Genomic DNA, 25,141 nt, shown 5'->3' with positions numbered 1-25,141 from the left:
ATTATGTAATTTACTTTTGTATTATTTTTATCTTCAGTCATCTGCCTCCTCCCACTAGAAGATAGACTCCATGAAATCAGGAATTTTTGTCTCTTTTGTTCATTTATATATCCCAAAGGCCTAAAATACTGCCTGGCACAAAGTTGGCACCCAATAAATATTTTGTAAATGAGTTGATTAATTAGTTAAGAGTGTCGGGTTTATCTTTGTGGATGGTGTGAGAGAGTGGTCAAGTTTCATTCTTTTGCATATAGCTGTCCAATTTTCCCAGCACCATTTATTGAAGAGACTGTCTTTGGGGTGGGGGATTGGTATAGGCCGGTGATGGCTATTAAGGAGGGCACATATTGCATGGAGCACTGGGTGTTATATGCAAATAATGAAACATGGAACATTACATCAAAAACTAAGGATGTACCGTATGTTGACTAACATAACATAATAAAAAATTATTATAAAAAAAGAGTGCCAGGGAAATTTTCTTCAATGATTTGATTTTTAATCCTAGACCTGAAAAATGTGAGTAGGAAGAATAAGAGGGAGAACATGGTAGGCAGAAGAAACAACACATGTAAAGATCCTGAGGTTGTGGGGCAAGATGGAGCCAATTATGTAAAGTCTTGAGTGCCATTGTAAAGAAATGACTCAATCCTTTTGCCTGCCCTCAATGAGCTCTCAGCAAATGGGGAGAAAAAAAATAATTAAGCAGGTGATTATCATACATGTTGTAAATGCACTAATAAGGGTATGCACAAAAAACGATGAAAACATTGACTAGGCAGCTATTAACTCTTCCTAGGGCAGTTAGGAAGATTTTACAAAGAAGGTGACATTTGAGCTAGGTCTCAGGCCGGAGAGTGACATGATGAAAGTGTTTTAAGAGATTAATCTGGCAGTAGTGTGGAAAATGGATTGGAATATGGATGGACCAGAGGCAAGGAAACCATCTAGTCTATGGCAGTAGTCCAGGTATGAGGTGATGAAGGCATCTATAGGAATGGAAAAAGAAGGACAAATCTAAGACACATTTGGAAGGAAAAATTGACGGGAGCTAAATGGATTCTTGGCTTTAAGCCTTTCAGGAGGTAATGCTTCTTCCTTAGTAATAACCATGAAAAGATTCAAATTGACCTATTATGTAATTGCCTACTCTGACTAGAATTTCTAGCTATGGCTGTTCTCCAAAAGTTTCTGTTACTGTGATTGATACTTGTTGGACCTTAATTTACATTAAGATGATTTTAGACTCTAAAGGTTGGGAAGCTCTCAAAAACATAATTTTGACTATGAAACAGCAGATTATTCTATTAAAGGAGAAATGAGGGGAATGACAGGACTACATAGGAAGTTTTACAATGAGCTCATAGTTCCTATTTTAAAAGAATAATATATAAAAGGTGGAAAAGAAGGGTGAATATAACAGGTGGCATGTGCCTAAAGGATTAGTATTTGGAAGCATAGGACCCAAAATTACCTCAGGCTTATAGAAATACATATTTGCAAAGACAACAAGAACAATATTCTGACTATGTTCTCAGAAAGAGTATATGTGTCCTGGCATGGGTAAGCTATAAGTCAGATGATATCATTACACTACTCTCAATGATCAAAGGAATTAAGGAGACTAGGAGAGGTGCTTTATAACTGGATTTATGTAAAACTTCTAAGGGAGAATTTTCAGTCTGCTAATCAATAAACTAAATATCTCCTGGGTTAGATCCCAGAGCAGATTTCAAGTAAGTGTGTACTTAGAAAATTGCAAAGTTATCAACAAAGATATTCCACACAAATGTAATTTTTTTATTTTTAAATATATTATTAGAGGTAATTTATGGAAATGTGGTAGATATAATGTACATTAAATGAATGAATGAAATTTCAGCAAGACTTTAACAAATCTTTTACTTTGTGAATAAGAATTATAAATCTATGTTGATGGGTTAGATCATTAATACAATTATGTATTAATTAATTAAATTACCATACTCAAAGAGAACTGATTAGCAGACCATAGGCAAAGGAAGAGTTTTTGTTGGCCTTCTACAAAACCTACCTTTGGCTTGACCTCAATATTTTTATTACTTACTTAAGCGAAGATTTATGACAGACATCCTGCCAGATTTAAAGAAAATATGAAGTTGGAAGAAAAGTAATTCATTTGAATTCCCACAAATATTTGTGGAGTTTTACAAAGTACTAGGAGCCATGCTAAATGTAGAGTGCAAAAATTAATGAGACATATGTCTTCCTATTAAGGAGCATCCAAGTGTTACTAGGAGGAAAGACATAAAAACATATAATTTCATCAAAATGTATGAAGAAAGAAGATAGAGACATAAACAGAATATTATGAGAGAACAAAAGAAAGCTACTAGTTCATTCTGGGAGTGTAGGGGAAAATTCTTTTTTTTTTTTTTAAAGATTGTATTTATTTGACAGAGATAGAGACAGCCAGCGAGAGAGGGAACACAAGCAGGGGGAGTGGGAGAGGAAGAAGCAGGCTCACAGCGGAGGAGCCTGATGTGGGGCTCGATCCCACAACGCCGGGACCACGCCCTGAGCCGAAGGCAGACGCTTAACCGCTGTGCCACCCAGGCGCCCCTGTAGGGGAAAATTCTTAGATGAAATGATACCTCTACTGATTCTTGACATATGAATAAAAGGTAGAGTAAGAAGGACTTCCAGTTTGAGGGAACAAAGGGCATGAACCTGAGTTTTTTAGAATCAGGAAAGAGTGTAGCGAGTCTGGGAGACAATAAGCAATAAAGTACAAGGAGGAAGTGAGGCCTGAGAGGTAGCTCAGGACCCGGTAACAGAAGGCATTACACAACATGATAAAGAAACTGGACTTTACCCTGAAGGCCTTAGGGATCCATTCAGAGGGAATGACATACCAACAAATCTATTTTAGTTCGCTCTTCCTACAGTGTGCAAAATGGTTTGAAGGGAGGGCAAGTGCATATATGGATAGATGAACTAGAAGGCTGTGGCAGTCTTTGAGTGACAAATAATGGTGGGCTTTGACTGAGAATGTGGCAAGTAAAGCTATAATGCAGTGGGTCAGGTTTGGGAATTATGTAGTGAGTAAAAGTTATGATTTGATAATTGCCTGTAGGGTAGACATTTTAAAGAGGAAGTATCAAGTTCAAAGCATAGATTTCAGATTGAACCAGTTATAGAACTGATTGGACAGTACTAGAATTGACTGTGAGGAAGAACACTGTGGGAGGAGCCAGTTTAGGTATGGTAGATACCAGGATGCCATTAAAAGGTGCTTCATGAAGACAGGAATATTTATTTTGTTTACTGATATATTTCCAGCACTTGTAACAGTGCCTAGCACCTAGTACATGTAGATGTCTGATATACTTGTAATAGGAGTCCTAGAAGGAGAGGAGAGAGAGAATGAATATTCAGAAGCAATGTTTGAAGAGATGATGAGTAAGAGTTTTCTAAAAGTAATAAAAGCATTGTATTATTTTGCTATTGCTGCATACCAATTTACCAGAAACTTAGTAGATTAAACCAATACCCACTTATTAGCTCACAGTTCTATAGATCAGAATACCAGGTATGGCATGACTGGGTTCTTTGGTCAGTGTATTAAAGGCTGGAATGAGGGTATTGGCCAGGCTGCATTCCTTTCTGGAGGCTCTGGCTAAGAATGCACGCATCCAGTTTCGTTCAGATTGTTGGCTGAATTCAGTTCCACATGGCTGTGGGACTGCAGTTGCTGTTTCCTTTTCCTTCTTGCATGTCATCTGTTCATCACTCTCATCTCCTTGAGACTGCGTGCATTACTTTCCCTGTAGTCCCCTCCACTTTCAAAGCCAATGGAGAATCTCCTTGACAGCAAATCACTCTCTGGCTTCAAATCTCTTTTGCTAAAAAGAGCCCTGTCCCTTTTAAGGGATTGCTGGTGTAGGTCAGTCCAGCTAAGGATCTTTCTTAAAGTCCTCTGTGCCATATACATTTCCTAATCACTCAAGTGAAATCCCATCATATTCATACTCTAGGGGAAGGGATTATAATTTGGCAAGGGTCACCAGAAGTCATCTTAGAATTATGCCTATTACAAGCATCAAGTTATAGATTCAAATAGTGCTATAACTCAAAGAATAATAATACAAAGAAAACCTAATCTAGCTGTATTTTGTAAAAACTGCTAAAAATAAAAAGAAGAAAACATAAAAGCAGTTGGAGAAAAAACATGTATTACTTTACAAGGAGCAGCAATTAGATTGGTGTTGACTTCCCAACAAAAACAACATGAAGATATTGTAATGATAGCTTCAAAATGCTGGAGGAGGTAACTGCCAATCTAAATTTCTATATACAGTGAAAACAGCTTTCTTTTTTTTAATAATTTTTATTATGTTATGTTAGTCACCATACAGTACATCCCTAGTTTTTGATGTAATGTTCCATGATTCATTACTTGCGTATAACACCCAGTGCTCCATGCAATACGTGCCCTCGTTAATACCCATCACCAGCCTATCCCAACCCCCCACCCCCCTCCCCTCTGAAGCCCTCAGTTTGTTTCCCAGAATCCACAGTCTCTCATGGTTCATTCCCCCTTCTGTTTACCCCCCTTCATTCTTCCCTTTCTTCTCCTACCGATCTTCCTATTTCTTATGTTCCATAAATGAGTGAAACCATATGATAATTGTCTTTCTCTGCTTGACTTATTTCACGTAGCATAATCTCCTCCAGTCCCGTCCATGTTGATGCAGATGTTGGGTAATCGTTCTTTCTGATGGCTGAGTAATATTCCATTGTATATATGGACCACAGCTTCTTAATCTAGTCAGCTGTTGAAGGGTATCTCGGCTCCTTTCACGATTTAGCTATTGTGGACAATGCTGCTATGAACATTGGGGTGCATATGGCCCTTCTCTTCACTACGTCTGTATCTTTGAGGTAAATCCCCAGTAGTGCAATTGCTGGATCATAGGGTAGCTCAATTTTTAACTTTTTAAGGGAACTCCACACTGTTTTCCAGAGGCTGTACCAACTTGCATTCCCACCAACAGTGTAAGAGGGATCCCCTTTCTCCACATCCTCTCCAATATTTGTTGTTTCCTTCCTTGTCAATTTTTGCCATTCTAACTGGCATAAGGTGGTATCTCAATGTGGTTTTGAAAACAGCGTTCAAAAATAAAAGTAAAAGAGGTGTTTTTAGATGGTCCAAAACTTAGGGAATTTGCCACTATACTCTAAAGGAAATATTGATGATCTTCAAGCAGAAGCAAAATGATCCCAAATAAAAGCTTGGAGCTATACGATGGAATGCAGTGTAATGACAAGGTTAAATATGTGGGTAGATCTGAATGTCCATTGTCATGTCATGTGGGATATGTGTGTGTTAATTAAAATACAGAGCAGTAGTTGTGGAAGGAGTAGAAAGAGAGTTAATATAAATTTTCTAATTTGCATTATAATCTAATAAATCAAAGATACATGTGGTAAGCCCTAGAATAACTCCTTTTTAAAAACCAGTAAAAGAATGTATAATTAACAAGTAAACAAAGGAGGAAATAGAATAATACAAATTACCTAATCAGTGCAAAACAAAGCAAGAGAGAAAAGATAACACAACAGGCAAGACGAATAGAAAGCAAACATTGTTATAGTAGAGTTAAGCTCAAATATATCAATAATTAGGTTAAGGGGGTGCCTGGGGGGCTCAGTTGGTTGAGTGTCTGTCTTCGGCTCGGGTCGTGATCCCGGGGTCCTGGGATCCAGCCCCACGTGGGCCTTCTTGCTCAGCGGGGAGTCTGCTTCTCCCTCTCCCTCTGCCCCTACCCCCTGCTTGTGCTTGCACGCTGTCTCTCTCCCTCTCTCAAATAAATAAATAAAATCTTTAAAAATATTAATTATGTTAAATTTAAGTGAACTGAACACATTAATGAAATGACAAAGATTATTAAACCTTAAAAAACTAACTATAACTATGTGCTATTTATAAAAAACACAAGTTAAATGTAAAAATATAGGAAGATCATAAGTAAAAGGGTGGAAGAAATCTACAATGCAAACACTATCCAAAAGACAACAGAAGTAGATATATTAATAACAGGCAAAGTTGACTTTTTTCCCTAGCAAAAAAGGAGTATAGCTACCCCCTTTTCAGGGCTCTGCTTTTCAGGGGTCTTTCCACCACCACCTGGTGTTATATAGCGCATTTGTTAAGAGATGAAATGATTACTCAGAGTCCGGTAATTTGGAACAGAGAGGCCCGGAGAGGCTGCACCACCAGGCACGAGCAAGAAGTGCAGGCACCAGGGTGAAGCCCGGAGTCTGGTGGTCTCTCGGTTTTATTATCTATCATAGAATGTGAAGTATGCAGAAGCAAGGAGGGACAAACAACTCAAGAAAGCAATCACGTGAGGGGCAGCAGGGACCTGTGTACGTGACTATTAGTATGGATCCTAGTGAGCCATTAACTAGAGGGCTGCAGGGGATGGGAGAACTGACCTCAGCAGGCCTAGCTATCTTATCCACCAACAGTGCTGTTTCAGCAGGTACTGTTTCCAGCACGGACTGATGGCCGGAATAATTGGCTTTTGCCACTCACATAGAGTCGTTGTCATTCATGCGTGTTCCTGTTCTTATTGTCTCTTTTTCCACAACCTGGGATCCCATTTAGTGCTAGTTTTATCTGAAGCCACCCTCAACAAGCAGCCCTACTTCAGACGTATCTTGATTTCCTCAGTAAATGTTAACTCTACTGAGGATTTGAATCATTCTAAAAAACTATATCTATAAAAGTACCAGTAGCCAGATTACATGGTAACAGGATCCCTGTGTTGCCTAAATTCAAAGACGGAACTATTATGGAAATCTCAGGCTCTAAACTCAGTTAGTAGAGAAATGCTCAAAGTGTAGGAATCTTTACTACACAGAGATATATTTTGTAATATCCTTTTTATGCACACAGAAAAATAGATCATATCCTGGGCCATAAAGCAAGTCTCAAAAACCTTAAACGATTACAGTTATACTGGTTTTTTGTTTGTTTTTGTTTGGCCACAGTGAAATGAAGTTAGAAAATAATAATGAGAAAACTAGAAAATCTCCCTAAAATATGTAGTAGACTTTTAAATAATAATCCCAGGGGGGATTTTCATGGCAGTCAAAAAGTGAAAATATGCTGTATGATCCTATAATGATGGGTGTGTGTCATTATACAGTTGTCCAAACCCACAGAATGTAGAATACCAAGAGTGAAGCCTAATGTAAACCGTGGACTTTGGGTGATAAAGATGTGTCAATATAGGTTCATGGGTTGTTAAGAAATGTAGCATTCTGATGGGGGATGTTGATAAGCCTGCAGCCTATGCATGTGTGGGGAAAGGGATTATATGAGAAATCTCTATCTGTCCCTCAATTTTGCTGTGAATAAGACTTCTCTAAAGAAATAAAATCTTAATTAAAAAAATGTTTAGTGGGCAAAATATCTGAATAGATACTTGGCCAAAGAAGATATACAGATGGCAATTAAGACTCTGAAAGGTGTACATCATCATCTATAATTAGGGAAATGCAAGTTAAAACAATGAGGTATCATGCACAACTATTAGAATGGCTAAATTTTAAAAACTGACAATACCAAGTTATAGCAAGGATGCAGGGAACAGGAGTTCTGATTCATTGCTGGTGGAATGCAGAGTAGTCCAGCTACTTTGGATGACAGTTTCAGAGTTTCTTATAATGTTAAATGTAGATTTAGCATGTGACCCATCAGTAACACTCTTAAATATTTACCCAAGTGATCTGAAAACTATCAAATGCAAAAATGTATTTTTGTATGTGTGTGTAGAAGGTTGGAGATTTCAACTGTGTGTGATCTGGAAGTTGGTCCTCCAAACCGTTTATTGTTGATGAGGTTTCTTGAAGGAATGGGAACAACAAATATTGAGGAAAGGAGGCTCTCACCTTTTATTTTACATATTTCTGTGTTGTTTTGATGTTTCTTTCCTTTTTTTCCTTTTGACACATGAGCAAATTTTATGTTGTAAGTAAATACAAAACAGTGAAACAATTCTACAAATAATGTAGATAATGTAGAGTCCTCCCGGTTTTACCAGGCATAGTTAACTGCTTTCTCCTTTGCACTTTTTCACTGTGCTCTGTGTTTAAAAAAATATCACAAGTAGAAGCAGCTGTATCACCCTTTGTCTTTCTTCTCCGCTAAACTGTGCACTTCTCGAATGGTGGCTGGGATTGCAGACGTATTTATGTTTATTTCCCCAGTACTTAAGAAAGTACCTGTTATATACATGCTCAGTAATATTTGTAGGGTGAAATAATGAAGAAATGAATAAATATACTTGCTTAGGAGTGGTTTTTTGGGGGAGTAATCCAATGTAGAGGGAGAAGAGTATTTGATACTTGGAAGGACCAAAATAGCAAACATCGTAGACTTTGCAGGCCACATATGGTCTTGGCTTCATATTCTTTTTTGGTTTTGTCTACAACCCTTTAAAAATGTAAAATCCATTCTTAGTTTGTGGGCTATATAAAAATAGGCATGGGTCATAATTTTCCAGCCTCTATCTTAGATGATACCTGTAGGTAGGAGGTTCGGAAACAAGAGACAGTAGAAAACATAAATGTAACCCAGATATGAGCAGAGGCCTCTCTATGTTCTGCTCCTTGCCTGCACCCATAAAATCTCAATAAATTTGACTTTAGCTCTTGATTTCCTAGCCTGTTATTGTGGAACCCCCCCCAAGTCATCAGCATATTCTGTTACATCTCTATCTACGGCCTTTGTGTATGTGATTGGTGTCATCCCACATCAACATGAAATTCAGCCCTTTCATCAGCTTACACCACACATACACATGCACATATGCACTGAGAATAAGCATTTTATGGGTTTAGTGACCTTAAGGGGTTATTGAGAAGGTTCACATCAAGCATCGTACAGCTTCTCTGCAGTTGCATGGCTTTCTCCCTCTTTTCCCACAGGACAAATTAATTCTTTTAAAGGTATTATGCAAATGAAGTTTTTAAATTAATCTTCCTGAAACCATAACACTGAGGGAGTCACCAACTCTAAGCAGGTTTATCAAGGTACCTTTACCAACAGATATATTTTATTCTTAACATTAAGTTTTATAATAATGAGAATAATAGCAGCTGACATATATAGGGCTTACTATGGGACAGACACAGTTCTAAGTACTTCAGTCTTCATACTAAACCCATGAAATAAGTATTATTATTATCCCCATTTTACAAAACAGGAAACCAGAGTCACTGAGAGTTCAAGTGACTTGTTCACAAGCACACATAATCAGTGGGGGAAAAAAAGTGTCAAGAAGTCATGTGAGGGTGATCAATAGTGTCACAAGGCCCAGAAGGATGAGATCTGAAAAGCAATTCTTATATGTGGTTGGAAGGTTAAAATTAGTGAATTTTTAAGGAACCACTTCAGTTAAATTGTGTGATAGAAGCAAGATTACAAGGCATAAAGTAAGAGTAGCTGGTGAGAAAATGGAAGTCATGATTATAGACCACTTAATGCTCAGCTTTTCAGAACTTTTCCTTTGTTTAATCCTCTGTAGTTCTTTTATATAGTTACATCTGTAGTATTATTCCTACAACTTCATAAAAGTTCTTTAATACTGTTACTGTCTCTTCTAGGATGTGGTGCCACAGGTTGTCGCACCTACAAAGCAGGCTCCAGAACCTGCTGCGGAGAGGAGTCCCATGTTGGGCCTTCCAACAGCCCAACTTCAAAAGCTTATTTCCATTAGCCATCCATTGGCACCATACAGCCTCTGAGTCTCTGAAATGTGCTTGGCAGCAACATGAAGATCACTTTGGTAAGATACGTGGAGACAGGTACTTTTTTTTTTTTTTACATTTTTATTTTCATTCCAGTTAGTAAACACACAGCGTAGTATTAGATTCTGGTGTACAATATAGTGATTCACCAATTCCAGACAACACCCTGTGCTCATCACAAGTGCCCTCCTTCATCCCCATCACCTATTTCACCCATCCCTCCCCACCACCCCTCAGGTAGCCACCAGTGTCTTCTCTATAGTTAAGAGTCTGTTTCTTGGTTTGCCTCTCTGTTTCTTTTTTTTCTCATTTGCTCTTTTGTTTTGTTTCTTAAATTCCACATATGACTGAAATCATAACGTATCAGTCTTTCTCTGACTTATTTCACTTAGCATAATACTCTTTAGCTCCATCCACATCATTGCAAGTGCCAACATTTCATTCTTTTTCATGGCCCAGTGATATTCCATTATGTATATATACCACATAAATGAAATTTAACGTCTTACCCATTTTTAAAAGATTTATTTATCTGAGAGACTGAGGAGAGAGGAAGAGCGAGAGGGAAAGAGAATCCTCAAGCAGACTCCCTTCTGAGCACAGAGCTTGGGGCGGGGCTGTATCCCAGGACTCTGAGTTCAGGACCTAAGCTGAAATCAAGACTTGGCCGCTTAACCAACTGAGCCACCCAGGTGCCCCATCTTACCCATTTCTTAAGTGTACAGCTCAAGTGGTAAGTATATTTACACTGTTGTGCAATATCAGTTACTTCTTATATGGACTGAAAATACTCTCTGTGGGGTTTTGAGGACCTCTAACTATTTATTTCCAAGGTTATCCTACAGGTTGCAAGAAAGACAAAAATAATATTAAGGCAGCCGTATAATCTCATCCCAGCAAGGGGAAGGGAACATTGGTCTACTCTAGTCCCACTCAGTCTCCCTATCTCATATAAGAGAAAAAAAGAAATAAAAGAAAGCCTCAGTATATAGGGAAGTGGGTTTCAAAGGCATAGACTGGAAATGATACAGCCAGGTAAAGTATTAGGTAGCGGGGGGGGGGAAGCTTTACCCCTGTGTATTAGTTTTCTAACACTGCTATAACCAATTACCATAAACTAGTTGGCTTAAAACAACAGAAATTTATTTTTTCACAGTTCTGGAAGCTAGAAGTCTGAAATAAAGGCATTGGCAAGGATGTGATCCCTCTAAAGGCTCTTTCTGGCCTCTTCTAGATTCTGGTGGTTGCTGACAATCCTTGGTGTTCCTTGACTTGTGGCAACATCATCCACTCTCTGCCTGTCATCACTTGGCTTCTTCCCTGTGTCTCCTCTGTGTCTTCAATCATGTTTTTCCTTATAAGGATACCAGTTATGGGATTTAGGGCCCACTCTAGTGCAGTATGACTTCATCTTATCTTGATTATCTTCAAAGACCCTATTTCCAAATAAAGTCTCATTCACAGGTACTAGAGATTAGGACTTCAACGTCTTTTTGGGGAATGCAGTTCAACCCATAACCCTGGAAAGGGACAAAAACAATTGTGAAGGCTATACTCCAAAGACATAGGCCCACTGTTCACTCCAAAGACTGAGACTTAATCCAAATATTAGCTAATGCCCTTCTCCCCCATACATTATAACCAGCTAATAAGCCTCCAGTTAAAATAACAGTGCGTTACAGCTGGGAGAGCTGCAAGAGACAGACTGTTTCTGAGGTGCAGCACAAAGAGAAGGGCCAAGGCCAAGAGGCGAGACAAAAACAAGGTCACTAGAGGAATTTAATTCCTTTGGTACCCATAGAGACAACAAACATCAGACATAACCCATCTCTTGGCCAGATTGGTACAAATACTCACCCTAAAGTCCTATTTACCTCAGTGTCTACTGCTTTGTATAACATGTGTGCTTTTCAACAACAACAAAATTACAAAACATGCTAAAAAGCAACAAATAACAATTTGAAGAGACAAAGCACCATCAGAACTAGACTCACATGTGACACAGGTGTGGAAAATAATGGTCAGGAAATTAAAATAGCTATGATTAATATGTTAAGGACTCTAATGGAGAAGGTAGACAAAATGAAAGACCAGACGGATAATGTCAACAGAGTGTTGAAAATATGAGAAAGAATTTTTAAAAATCAAAATCTGGTAACAGATTTGAAGAATGACTTTATTTTTTTAAAGATTTTATTTATTTATTTGACAGAGATAGAGACAGCCAGCGAGAGAGGGAACACAAGCAGGGGGAGTGGGAGAGGAAGAAGCAGGCTCATAGCGGAGGAGCCTGATGTGGGGCTCGATCCCAGAACGCTGGGATCATGCCCTGAGCCAAAGGCAGACGCTTAACGACTGTGCCACCCAGGCGCCCCTGAAGAATGACTTTAATAGGCTTATCAGTAGACTTGACACATTCAAGGATAGAATCAGTAAATGTAAAGGATAGGTCAGTAGAAATTACCCAAACTGAAATGCAAGAGAGAGAGAGAGAGAGAGAGAAAAGAAACGATACAGTATTCAGAAACTGTGGGACAATATCACGGGATGGAGAAAGAAACACCATGCAAATAATAAACTAGTAGTAGCTGTATTTCAGACAAAGCAGTCTTCAGAACAAGGAAGATTATTAGGGATAAACAGGCACATGACAGAGTGATAAAGGGGTCAGTTCTTTAAGGGAACATGTAGCAATCCTAAAAATGTAGCACCTAAGAACAGACCATCAAATTACATGAAGCAAAAACTGATAGAGATAAAAGTAGAAATAAAAAAATCCACAATTGTTCTTGGAAACTTTAAAACCTCCCTCTCAGTTATTCTTAGATTAAGCAGGCAGAAAATCGGTAAGGATATAAATAACCTGAACAGCATTATCAACCAACTTGACCTAATTGACATTTATAGAACAATCCATCCAGCAGAAGTAAAGTACACGTTGTTCTGAAATATAAATGAAACATCCACCAAGATAGACCACATTCTGGGCTATTAAAAAAGGCTCAGCAAACTTAAAAGAATCTAAAACAGAGTATGTACTCTGACCACAATGGAACCAACTAGAAATCAATGACAGAAAGATAGTTAGAAAAGTCTCCCATTGTTGGAAATTAAGCTATACACTTCCAAAAAATGTATAGGTATAAAGTCTCAAAGTTAAAAATATTTTGAACTAAATGAAAATGAATATGCAGCTTATCAAAATTTGCGGTAAGCAGCTAAAGCAGTGGTTGGAGGGAAATACGTAGCAATAAATGCATTTATTAGAAAAGAATAAAGTTCTAAAATCAATAATCTATACTTCTACATTAAGAAGTTAGGTTAAAAAAGAGAGCAAATTAAACCTAATGCAAGCAAAATGAAGGAAATAATAAATATTAGTGCAGAAATCCATGATACTGAAAATGGGGAGAAAAAACCAAGAATATCAATAAACCCAAAGCTGTTTATTTAAAAATATCAATAAAATTGATAAGCCTCTAGCCAGGCTAACCAAGGAAAGGGGGAAAGAGACAAATTACCAATGTCAAGAATTTTTATCACTGATCCTACAGATACTAAAAGGACAATAAGAGGAATACCAGAAACAACTTTTTGCCCATAAATTTGATAATTTAGATGAAATAGATCAATTCCTACAAATATGCTACTATAGACTGAATTGTTCCCCCAAATTCATTTTGAAGCCCTACCCGCCCCCCATATTACTGTATTAGAGATAGGGTCTGTAGGGAGGTGATCAAAAGAGGTCATGAAGGTAGAGCCCTGACCCCAGTGAACTGATGTCCTTATAAAAGAGGAAGAGTAGTGATATTTTCCAGTGATAGTTCCCCACCACTAACCCTCTTTCTGTGATAGTTCCCCACCACTAACCCTCTTTCTGTGATAGTTCCCCACCACTAACCCTCTTTTTATCATGAGGACATAGTAAAAAGGTGGCCATCTGCAAACCAGGACAAGAGCTCTCACCAGGAACTGAATTGGCTGCTGCCTTGCTCTTGGACTTCTAGCCTCCAGAACTATGAGAAATAAATTTTCATTGTTTAAGCCACCCAATCTATAGCATTTTGTTATGGCAGCCTGAGCAGACTAAGACAGACACGAACTACCAAAACTTAAGAAAAAGTAAATAATGTGAATAGTCCCAAATCTATTAAAGAAATAGTAGTAAAAATAAATAAATACATAAAACACCTAGCCAAGATGGTTTCACTCATGAATTATACCAAACATTTAAGAAAGAAATATCACCAATTCTATACATTCTCTTCCATAAAATCGAATAATAAGGGATACTTCCCAACTTATTTTTTGAGGTCACCATTACCCTAATACCAAATTTAAACAAAAGCAGGAAAAGAAGAAAACTAGAGACCAGTATTTCATGAACATAAACACAAAAATCCTTGTCAGAATATTAACAAATTGAATCCAACAATATATAAAAAGGATAATATATCCAGACCCAACAGGGTTCATCCCAGGAATACAAGGCTTTTTCAACCTTAAAAAATCAATACAATCCACCATATGATCATCTCATTAGGTTCAGAAAAAACAGTTTAGCAAAATTCAATACCCATTTGTTATAAAAGCTAAAAAAACTGGGAATAGAAGGAGACTTTCTTAACCTAATAAAGGACATATATGAAAAAAAATACAGTAAGCATCATACTTAATGTCAAGAGACCAAATTCTTTCCCCCTAAGATCAGGAATAAAACAAAGATCTCCCTTTCTCACCACTTGTGTTCAACATTGTTTTGGAAATCCTAACTAGTGCAGTAAAGCAAGAAAAATAAAGACATGCAGATTAGAAAGGAAGAAATAAAACTTTTTTGTAAATTATATTATCTATTTAGAAATCCCCAAAGGATCTACAAAAACTCATGAAAGTAAGTTTAATGAAGTTGCATAATACAAGGTTAATATACAAAAGTCATTTGCTTTCCTATATAATAACAACTAACAACTGGAATTTGAAATTAAGAAAACAATACCATATATAAGAACACCAAAAAATAAGTACTTAGGTTAAGTAGTTAAATATTTTAGAATCTGTATATAGGAAAGTGCAAAACACTGATGGAAGAAATGAAAGAACTAAATAATTGGAAAGACATTCCATGATCATGGATTAGAAGACTCAATATTGTTAAATGTGAATTCTCAATATGATCTGTAGATTCAATGCAATCCCACTCAAAATCCCAGCAAGCTTTTTGGAGATATCAACAAACTGATTCTAAAATGTATGTGGGTGGGGCACCTGGGTGGCTCAGTCGGTGAAGCATCTGCCATTGGCTCAGGTCATGATCTCAGAGTCCTGGGATGGAGCCCCAAGTTGAGCTCCCTGCTCAGTGGGGATTCTGCTTCTCCCTCTCCCTCTGCCCCGCCCCCCACTCAGGCACACACACCCACTCTCTCTCTCTCAAATAAATAAATCTTTAAAAAAATAAAATAGTAAAATAAAGATAAAATGTATTTGGAAAAGCAGAGGTACCAGACCAGCCAATACAATTGTGGGAAAAAAGTCAAAGGACTCAAAGTACCTGATTCTAGGACTTACTGTAAAGGTACAGTAATCAAAACAGTGTGGTGCTGGTAAAAGGAGAGACACATACGCAAACAATGAATCACAGAATGCTACATCAAAAACTAATGATGTACTGTATGGTGCCTAGCATAACATAATAAAACATTTTTTTAAAAAAGGGTAGACACCTAGATCAGTGGAACAAAATTGAGAGCCCAGAAGTAGACTCATAAAAACATAGTCAACTGATTTTTTTTAAATTTTATTTTATTATATTATGTTAATCACCATACAGTACATCCCCAGATTCCGATGTAAAGTTTGAATGCTTCATTAGTTGCGTATAACACCCAGTGCACCATGCAATACGTGCCCTCCTTACTACCCATCACCAGTCTATCCCATTCCCCCACCCCCTCCCCTCTGAAGTCTTCAGTTTGTTTCTCATAGTCCATAGTCTCTCATGTTTCATTCCCCCTTCTGATTACCCCCCTTTTCTTTATCCCTTTCTTCCCCTACCGATCATCCTAGTTCTTATGTTCCATAGATGAGAGAAATCATATGATAATTGTCTTTCTCTGCTTGACTTATTTCACTTAGCATTATCTCCTCCAGTGCCGTCCATGTTGCAGCAAATGTTGAGAATTCGTTCTTTCTGATAGCTGAGTAATATTCCATTGTATATATGGACCACAGCTTCTTAATCCAGTCATCTGTTGAAGGGCATCTCGGCTCCTTCCATGATTTGGCTATTGTGGACAATGCAGCTATGAACATTGGGGTGCATATGGCCCTTCTCTTTACTACGTCTGTATCTTTGGGGTAAACACCCAGTAGTGCAATGGCTGGGTCATAGGGTAGTTCAATTTTTAACTTTTTAAGGGACCTCCACACTGTTTTCCAGAGTGGCTGTACCAACTTGCATTCCCACCAACAATGTAGGAGGGATCCCCTTTCTCCACATCCTCTCCAACAATTGTTGTTTCTTGCCTTGTCTATCTTTGCCATTCTAACTGGCGTAAGGTGGTATCTCAGTGTGGTTTTGATTTGAATTTCCCTGATGGCTAATGATTTTGAACATTTTTTCATGTGTCTGTTAGCCATTTGTATGTCTTCATTGGAAAAGTGTCTGTTCATATCTTCTGCCCATTTTATGATTTGTTTATTTGTTTCTCGTGTATTGAGTTTGAGAAGTTCTTTGTAGATCTTGGATACCAGTCCTTTATCTGTGGTGTCCTTTGCAAATATATTCTCCCATTCCGTGGGCTGTCTCTTAGTTTTTTTGACTGTTTCCTTGGCTGTGCAGAAGCTCTTTATCCTGATAAAGTCCCATAAGTTCATTTTATCTTTTATTTCTCTTGCCTTTGGAGATGTGTCGTGAAAAAGGTTGCTCTGGCCGATGTCATAGAAGTTGTTGCCTATGTTCTCCTCTAGAATTTTGATGGATTCCTGTCTCACATTGAGGTCTTTCATCCATTTGGAGTTTATTTTTGTGTATGGTGTGAGAGAGTGGTCAAGTTTCATTCTTTTGCATGTAGCTGTCCAATTTTCCCAGCACCATTTATTGAAGAGACTGTCTTTTTTCCACCGGATGTTTTTTCCTGCTTTATCAAAGATTAGTTGCCCAAAGAGCCGAGGGTCCATTTCTGGGTTCTCTATTCTGTTCCATTGGTCGATGTGTCTGTTTTTGTGCCAGTACCATGCTGTCTTTGTGATCACAGCTTTGTAGTACAGCTCGAAATCCGGCATTGTGATGCCCCCAGCTTTGTTTTTCCTTTTCAACAGTTCCTTGGAGATTCGGGGCCTTTTCTGGTTCCATACAAATTTAAGGACTATTTGTTCCAGTTCTTTGAAAAATGTCCTCGGTATTTTGATCGGGATAGCATTGAAAGTGTAGATTGCTCTGGGTAGTATGGACATTTTAACTATGTTAATTCTTCCAATCCATGAGCATGGAATATTTTTCCATCTTTTTATGTCTTCCTCAATATCTTTCAAAAGTGATCTATAGTTTCTAGCATATAGGTCCTTTACGTCTCTGGTTAAGTTAATTCCAAGGTAACGCATGGTTTTTGGTGTTATTGTAAATGGGATGGATTCCCTAATTTCTCTTTCTTCAGTCTCGTTATTCGTGTATAGAAATGCAACTGATTTCTGGGCATTGATTTTGTATCCTGCCACCTTACTGAATTGTTCTATAACTTCTAATAGTTTGGGAGTGGATTCCTTTGGGTTTTCCATATAGAGTATCATGTCATCTGCAAAGAGAGACAGTTTGACTTCTTCTTTGCCGATTTGGATACCTTTGATCCCTTTTTGTCTTCTGATTGCTGTTGCAAGGACTTCTAGTACTATGTTGAATAATAGTGGCGAGAGTGGGCATCCTTGTCGTGTTCCTGATCTTAAGGGAAAGGCTTCCAGCTTTTCCCCATTGAGAATAATGCTTGCAGTAGGCTTTTCATAGATGGCTTTTATGAGATTGAGAAATGTACCCTCTATTCCTACACTCTGAAGGGTTTTAATCAGGAAAGGATGCTGTATTTTGTCAAATGCTTTTTCTGCATCAATTGAGAGGATCATATGGTTCTTGAGTCTTTTCTTGTTGATATGATGTATCACATTGATTGATTTGCGAGTGTTGAACCATGCTTGCATCCCAGGTATGAATCCCACTTGGTCATGATGGATAATCCTTTTAATGTACTGTTGGATTCTATTAGCAAGGATCTTGTTGAGGATTTTGGCATCCATATTCATTAGAGAAATCGGTCTGTAATTCTCCTTTTTGAGGGGGTCTTTGCCTGGTTTGGGGATCAAGGTAATATTAGCCTCATAGAATGAGTTTGGTAGCTTTCCTTCTGTTTCTATTTTTTGAAATAGCTTTAGGAGAATAGGTATTATTTCTTCTTTGAATGTTTGGTAGAATTCCCCAGGAAAACCGTCTGGGCCTGGAGTTTTATTATTTGGAAGGTTGTTTATCACTGACTCAATTTCTTCATAGTTAATTGGCCTATTTAAGAAATCTATTTCTTCCTGTTTCAGTCTTGGTAGTTTATAGGTTTCCAGGAAGGCCTCCATCTCTTCCAGATTGTTTAGTTTTTTGGCATATAGCTGTTGATAAAAGTTTCTAATAATCCTTGCAATTTCAATGGTGCTGGTCGTGACCTCTCCCTTTTCAGTCATAATTTTAATAATCTCAGTCCTTTCTCTTTGTTTTTGGACAAGTTTTGCCAGTGGTCTATCAATTTTATGGATTCTCTCAAAGAACCAGCTTCTAGTCCTGTTGATCTGCTCTACTGTGGTTCTGGTCTCTAATTCATTGATTTCTGCTCTAATCTTGGTCAACTCCTTCCTTGTCAGTGGGTTAGGCCTGTCCCTCTGTTGCTGTTCCAGTTTCTTGAGGTGAGAATATAGAAACTGCATTTTAGATTTTTCTATTCTTTTGAGTGAGGCTTGGATGGCTATGTATTTCCCCCTTAGGACTGCCTTTGCAGTATCCCATAGGTTTTGGACCGTTGTGTATTCATTCTCGTTGGTCTCCATAAATTGTTTAATTTGTTTTTTGATTTCCTGGTTTATCGAGTCATTCTTGAGCAGGATGGTTCTTAGCCTCCAAGTGTTTGAGTTTCTTCCAGGTTTTTCCTTGTGGTTGAGTTCCAATTTCAGAGCGTTGTGGTCTGAGAATATGCAGGGGATAATTTCAATCTTTTGGTATTGGCTGAGACCTGTTTTGTGTCCCAGAGCATGATCTATTCTTGAGAATGTTCCATGGGCATTTGAATAGAATGAGTATTCTTTGGTTCTGGGGTGTAGTGTTCTATATATATCTATGAGGTCCAACTCGTCGAGTATGGCATTCAAAGCCTTTGATTCTTTGCTTAGTTTTTGCCAGGGTGTTCTGTCTATTTCTGATAGTGGGGTGTTGAGGTCCCCTACTATTACTGTGTTCTTATCTATATGTCTCTTTATTTTGGTTAAGAGTTGGCTTGTGTATCTTGCTGCTCCCCTGTTGGGGGCATATATATTAATAATTGTCATATCCACTTGTTGAATACTTCCTTTAAGAATAATATAGTGCCCTTCTGTATCTCTCTCTATGGCCTCTAGTTTAAAATCCAGTCTATCTGATATGAGAATTGCTACTCCAGCTTTCTTTTGAGGTCCATTTGCGTGGAAGATGGTACTCCATCCCCTTACTCTAAGTCTGAATGCATCTTTGGGTTCAAAATGAGTCTCTTGTAGACAGCAAATGGATGGGTCATGTCTTTTTATCCAATCTGCAACCCTGTGGCGTTTTATGGGAGAGTTTAAGCCATTTAGATTGATAGAGATTATTGACAGATATGATTTTAATGATGCCATTTCTCTTTAAAGTCTTTGTATCGGTTGTGACTTGCTGCTCTGTATCACTCTTGGGGCCTTTTTACCTTTATAGAGCCCCCCTTAATATCTCCTGTAGGGCTGGTTTCGTGGTTACGAAATTGGTTAATGATTGGCGATTTTGGAACGTCTTTATTTCTCCATCAATTCTGAATGACAGCTTTGCTGGATAAAGGATCCTTGGCTGCATGTTTTTCTCTGAAAGAGCTTTAAAAATGCCCCCCCAAGCCTTTCTCTCATTCCAGGTCTCTGTAGACAGGTCTGACGTAATCCTGATACCTTTGCCTTGGTACGTGAGAAATTTCTTTGCCCTGGCCGCTTTCAATACTGTATCCTTGGATCTAATATTTGCGAATTGCACTATGACATGCCGTGGCGTAGGTTTGTCCTGGTTGAGCTTGGATGGGGTCCTCTCTGCCTCTTGGACACGAATGCTTGTTTCCCTTGCTAGATTAGGGAAGTTTTCAGCTACAATTTGTTCAAATATCTCTTCTAGACCTCTGTTTTTCTCCACCCCTTCAGGGATGCCGATGATTCTGACATTGGATCGTTTCATAGAGTCAGTAATCTCCCGTAATCTACATTCGTGGGCGTGGATTTTTTTAAGACCAGCTTCTATTTTCGTTTTTTCTTCTACTAACCCATCCTCCAATTCGCTAACGCGTTCCTCTGCCTCGGTGACCCTGGCCGTCAGAGCCTCTAGTTTTGACTGTATTTGGCCCACTGAGTTTTTAATTTCTGTCAGATTCGCTCTCATTTCTGCCCTTAGGGATTCTATATTCTCAGCAACGCTTTCTCTGATGCTTTTTTCAAGTTTACTCATCATCTTGACCATTGTTGCTCTGAATTCCATTTCTGATAATTGGGATACATCCATATGTATTAATTCTGTGGCCGAGGCCAATTCTGTGGCAGAGGCCACAGACTCATTATCTTTTCTTTGCTGGGGGGGACTTCTCCTTCTCGTCATTCTGATGAAGAGAGATTGCAGGGTTGTCCAGAGCCCAAGTGTTGACTGGGACCCAGGCCGTGCGCCCTTGTTTTATAGAGATCTTAGGGATGTGGGCTTCTTCCTTAAAGAGTTTATTTATTTATTTGAGAGAGAGAGAGACAGTCAGCAAGAAAGGGAACCCAAGCAGAGGAGTGGGAGAGGAAGAAGCAGGTTCCCGGTGGAGAAGCCCGATGAAGGACTCCTTACGGAGCGTTGTGATCACACCCTAATCCGAAGACAGGTGCTTGGTGACTGCGCCACTCAGGCGCTCCGGGTTGTGGGCTTCTTGATTTTTCAGCCTGCCTTCTGGGGGAGGGGCCTGCCTGCCGGTACTCAGAAAACCCTGTTTGGGTAGAGTCTCTGTGTCCCTTGCGAGGGGGGATGGGGATGGGCACCCTGTGAGCCGGTATTTCCGGGCTTTTGTTCTCTGGCGGCTTTCCCTGGCGGTTTGCTATGCCTCTTCTGAGAGAGCAGCAGCGGCTGAAATTCAGCCTCTGTCTCAGAACAGAGGGATCGCGGATCGTTCTCCACTGATGTTCTGGCCACTTTAACTCTGTTTCTGTTGGTGCTGCTCAACCCTGCAGCATCCCGGGCTGTGCGCCCCACACCCGGCGTCCCAGCCCTCACTTCCAGGGCCGGCACGTCTCTGTCCTTTGTGTTTCCAACCCCGCCAGCCGCCAGCCGCCCCGCGCGGGCTCCCGGAGCTCCCCGTCTCAGTCTGGTGTCTCACGGGTGCTGACCGCGAGTCCGCCTGCTCCCCCGTGCAGGTGGCCCTCCAGCCGCCAGCCGCCCCGCGGACGCTCCCGGAGCTCCCGGTCTCAGCCTCGATCCAGTGAGCACACCGGAGCTCCGGAGCTCCGTGAGATGCTTGGTGGTGCACGCTCCCGGCTCACGGACTCAGTCTGCCGTTTCCAGAGTGCGGGTCCGCGGTCCGCCCGCTCCCCGGTGCAGGTGGCCCGCCAGCCGCCCTGCGCGCGCGCTCCTGGAGCTCGCGTTCTAAGTCTGTTGTCTCGCGGGTGCCGTCCGCGAGTCCGCCTGCTCCCCCGTGCAGGTGGCCCGCCAACCGCCAGCCGTCCCGCGTGCGCTCCCGGAGCTCCCTTCTCAGCCTGCTGTCTCAAGCGTGCGGGTCCGCGGTCTGTCCGCTCCCCCTTGCAGGTGGCTACCGCTTCCCGGCGCCCTGACACGGCGGCTCCCTCCCCCTTCTGTTTAGCTTCCGATATCTGTGCGCGGTTTCACGGCTCCCCGCTTCGTACCTCGATACTCAGCGCTGGAGATGTTCATTTGTAGAGATCCAGATGTATCTTCCTGCGTCTCAGGCTGATTCCGTGGATATTCCTGCTGGTCTGGTACCTATCCAGCTCTACTCAGGGGACCGGGTGAAAAAGGGGTCCCCTACTCCTCCGCCATCTTAACCTCAGAACCCAACTGATTTTTGACAAAAATGCAAAGTCATTCTTCTCAAGATTTTGTTTTCAAAAAGTGATATGGAACAATTGGATATCCATATGCAAAAAAAAAAAAACTATAACGAAACATTGACACCTCATACTCCGTGTAACTATTAACTCAAAGTTGATTATAGGTCTACGTAAAATGCAAATCTATAAAAGTTGTGTAAGAAACAGGACAGTGTTTGTTACCTTTGATTAAGCAAGAAAATTCTTAGATACAACTTTAAAAGCATAATCCATAAAGGAAAAAATGATAAATTGGACTATCAAAATTCAAAATATTTTCTCTGTGACAGGTACTGTTAAGAGAATGAAAAGAAAAGCCACAGACTTGGAGAAAATTTTTTCAAACCGCATATCTGAGTAAAGACTTGTATGCGGGATATATATAGACCTCTTAAAACTTAAGAAAACAAGGGGCTCCTGGATGGCTCAGTTGGTTGAGAGTCTAATTCTTGATATCGGCTTAGGTTGTGATCTCAGGGTCATGAGATTGAGCCCCACATTGGGCTCTATGCTGAGCATGGAACCTGCTTGGGATTCTCTCTCTCCCTCTGCCCCTTCCCCCTATTCTCTCTCTCTGTCTCCCTTTCTCACTCCCTCCCTCTCTCTAAAAATAAGAAAACAACCTAGTTTTTAAAAGAATGGAAAGATCTGAATAGACACTTCATGAAAAAGGTTATAAGTATGGCAAATAAGCATATGAAAAGATGCTCAACATTTTCATTAGGTAAATGCAAATTAAGGCCAAAATGAGATATCATACACACCTATTGGAATGACTAAAATCTTCCCAAAAAACTGACAATACTAAATTCCTGCAAGAATGCAGAGCAACAGAAACTCCTTTACATGATAATGCAAAAATAGTACAACCATGCTAGAAGACAGTTTGGAAGTTTCTTATAAAATTAAACAGACTTACCAGAAGTTGCACTCCTAGGTATTTACCTAACTGATTTATAAACTTATGTCCCCAGCAAAAACCCACACATGAATAACAGCTTTATATATACTTGTCAAAAATGAGAAGCTGCCAGGATATCCTTCAAACGGTCAATTAATAAAGTGTAGTGTAACCCTACCATGGAATACTATTCATCAATAAAAAGGAATGAGCTATTAATTCACACAACAGCATGAATCTTAAATGCATTTTGCTGAGTGAAAGAAGCCTAACCATCAAAAGCTACATACTATATGATTTTGTTCACATAACATTCTGTTAAAGGCAAAACTATAGGGACAGAAAACAAATCAGTGGTTGTCAGGGGTTTTGGAAGGTAGCGTAACACAGGGGGTTTTATAGGCTGGTAGAAGCAATCTCTAACAGGATTGTTTTTAGGCTGGTAGATGCATTGTAGTAACAATAGCTGCATTTGGGAAGAAAAACTATAGAACTTTATAGCAAAAAGTGAAAGTATATAGATTTAAATGTATACAAATTTAAAAAAATCAACCAGGAGGTCAGATCTGAGGATGGAATGCAGCCTGTGATATATGAATCCAACTGTATTACAAATATATAACTACTGAAAGGAATGGAGGGAAAAGGGCTGGCATACATAGCATTGGAAAGCAATGTTTTGCCTGGAAACCATAAGGCTGAAGACAGAAGGAACTATACATAAGTACTATACTCTAGTTTTCAAAGTTGTTTCTTATATGAATACAGATTTATAATTCTAATACTGCTGTATATGTCTACTGGGATTGAACACATAAGAGTATGGCAGATAGTGGGAGCCAGGTTTCTCTCTATCAGAGAGTGTGGTTACAAATAAGCATGGGGGAAGGCTAGAATGAATCTTGTGGTTCTGGATTAGAGTTGGAAACATCAATATGAACTCATGTTTAGCTTAATATAGATACAGATGGATACAGAAATAATTGTAGATAGGTTTTTTCACATGGATTAGTGTATTTCCTAGCTCTGTCCACTGCAAAAGCCCAGAAGCAGTGGCACCCCAGTAGTAGTGAGTACACTCAGTGACCAGATCTTGATTTGTAATACTGTTCTCCAATAAAAGGAACCAAGGGTTCCTGGAGAAATGACAATTCTAGAGCTAGGTCAGGGAAAATACAAGATGATCCTGGAGAATCTTGAAGTGCCAGAAGGCAAGGAAGTCCTAAAAAAAAAAATGAGACACTGTTAAAGAGACACAGGAGCCAAATAAAAGAGTTGCCAATGACCAAAGCTAGAACAATTTGAACAAGAAAATAAATAATGGTATTGGATTATAACCCAAAATATAAAATATCCATGAGTCCATGTTGATATAAATAAATGATTGAATAAATGGGGAGAGTTGAGACAAATGCCCCATACAGGAGAATTCCAAATAGTTTGTATAAATATTTCCCCTGTCCCCACTATGGAGGTGGATCTTAACTCCCCAGTCCTAGCATGTAGGTTGCATTTAGTGATTTGCTGCCAAAGAATAGAATATGGAAGCAAGGGAATAACTTTAAGTAGGGAAACCTGGCAAACTCTACCAAGCCAGGTATTAAAGGGCAATATCATCAGTAATAAGTCCTACTAATAGCATGCGCCATTGATATGATGTGCTGAGAAGGGCACTTTACTTCTGTAGCCATTCTCCCAAAAATCTATCCTATAGGTTATGCTATAATCCCACTTTAACCATGAGAAAATCATCATACAAACCCATATTGAGTAACAATCTTAAAAAAATGCCTGACCAGTACCTCTCAAGACTATCAAGGTCATCAAAAACAAAAAAAGTTACAGCTCAGATCACTAAATGTAATGTCAGTCCTAGATGGGATTCTGGAATAGAAAAAGGACATTAGGGGAAAACTAATAAAATTCAAATAAAGTATGGGATTTTGTTAATAAATTATGTGTTGATATTTATTTATTAGTTGGGACAAATTTACCATACTAATAGAAGATAATAATAGGGGAAACTGGGTGAGGGCTGTGTGGGAACTCTTTGTATTTACAACCACGTGGATGGAG

General features: G+C 39.3%; 1 protein-coding gene across 6 annotated transcripts in view; it reads left to right on the top strand.

Annotated features, from left to right (window-relative positions):
• The window catches only part of TMLHE (trimethyllysine hydroxylase, epsilon), a 114,049-nt gene that overhangs the window by 14,313 nt on the left and 74,595 nt on the right, over positions 1-25,141 (top strand). For 4 of the 6 annotated variants that reach the window (XM_034648923.1, XM_011216974.3, XM_002930211.4 and 1 more), the window contains exon 2: positions 9,658-9,839. The exons of 1 other annotated variant lie outside the window; for it this stretch is intronic. In XM_034648923.1, the coding sequence (XP_034504814.1) occupies positions 9,659-9,839 (181 nt within the window). In that variant the 5' untranslated portion in view covers position 9,658. Of the gene's footprint in view, positions 1-9,657; positions 9,859-25,141 lie in introns of those variants that run through there. One more of the 6 variants, XM_011216973.3, reaches the window with a different exon arrangement.

Source organism: Ailuropoda melanoleuca, chromosome X (assembly GCF_002007445.2).
Source record: "Ailuropoda melanoleuca isolate Jingjing chromosome X, ASM200744v2, whole genome shotgun sequence".
NCBI lineage: Eukaryota > Metazoa > Chordata > Mammalia > Carnivora > Ursidae > Ailuropoda > Ailuropoda melanoleuca.
The sequence above is the reverse complement of the archived record's forward strand: the minus strand, read 5'-3'. Positions and strand labels throughout refer to the sequence as shown.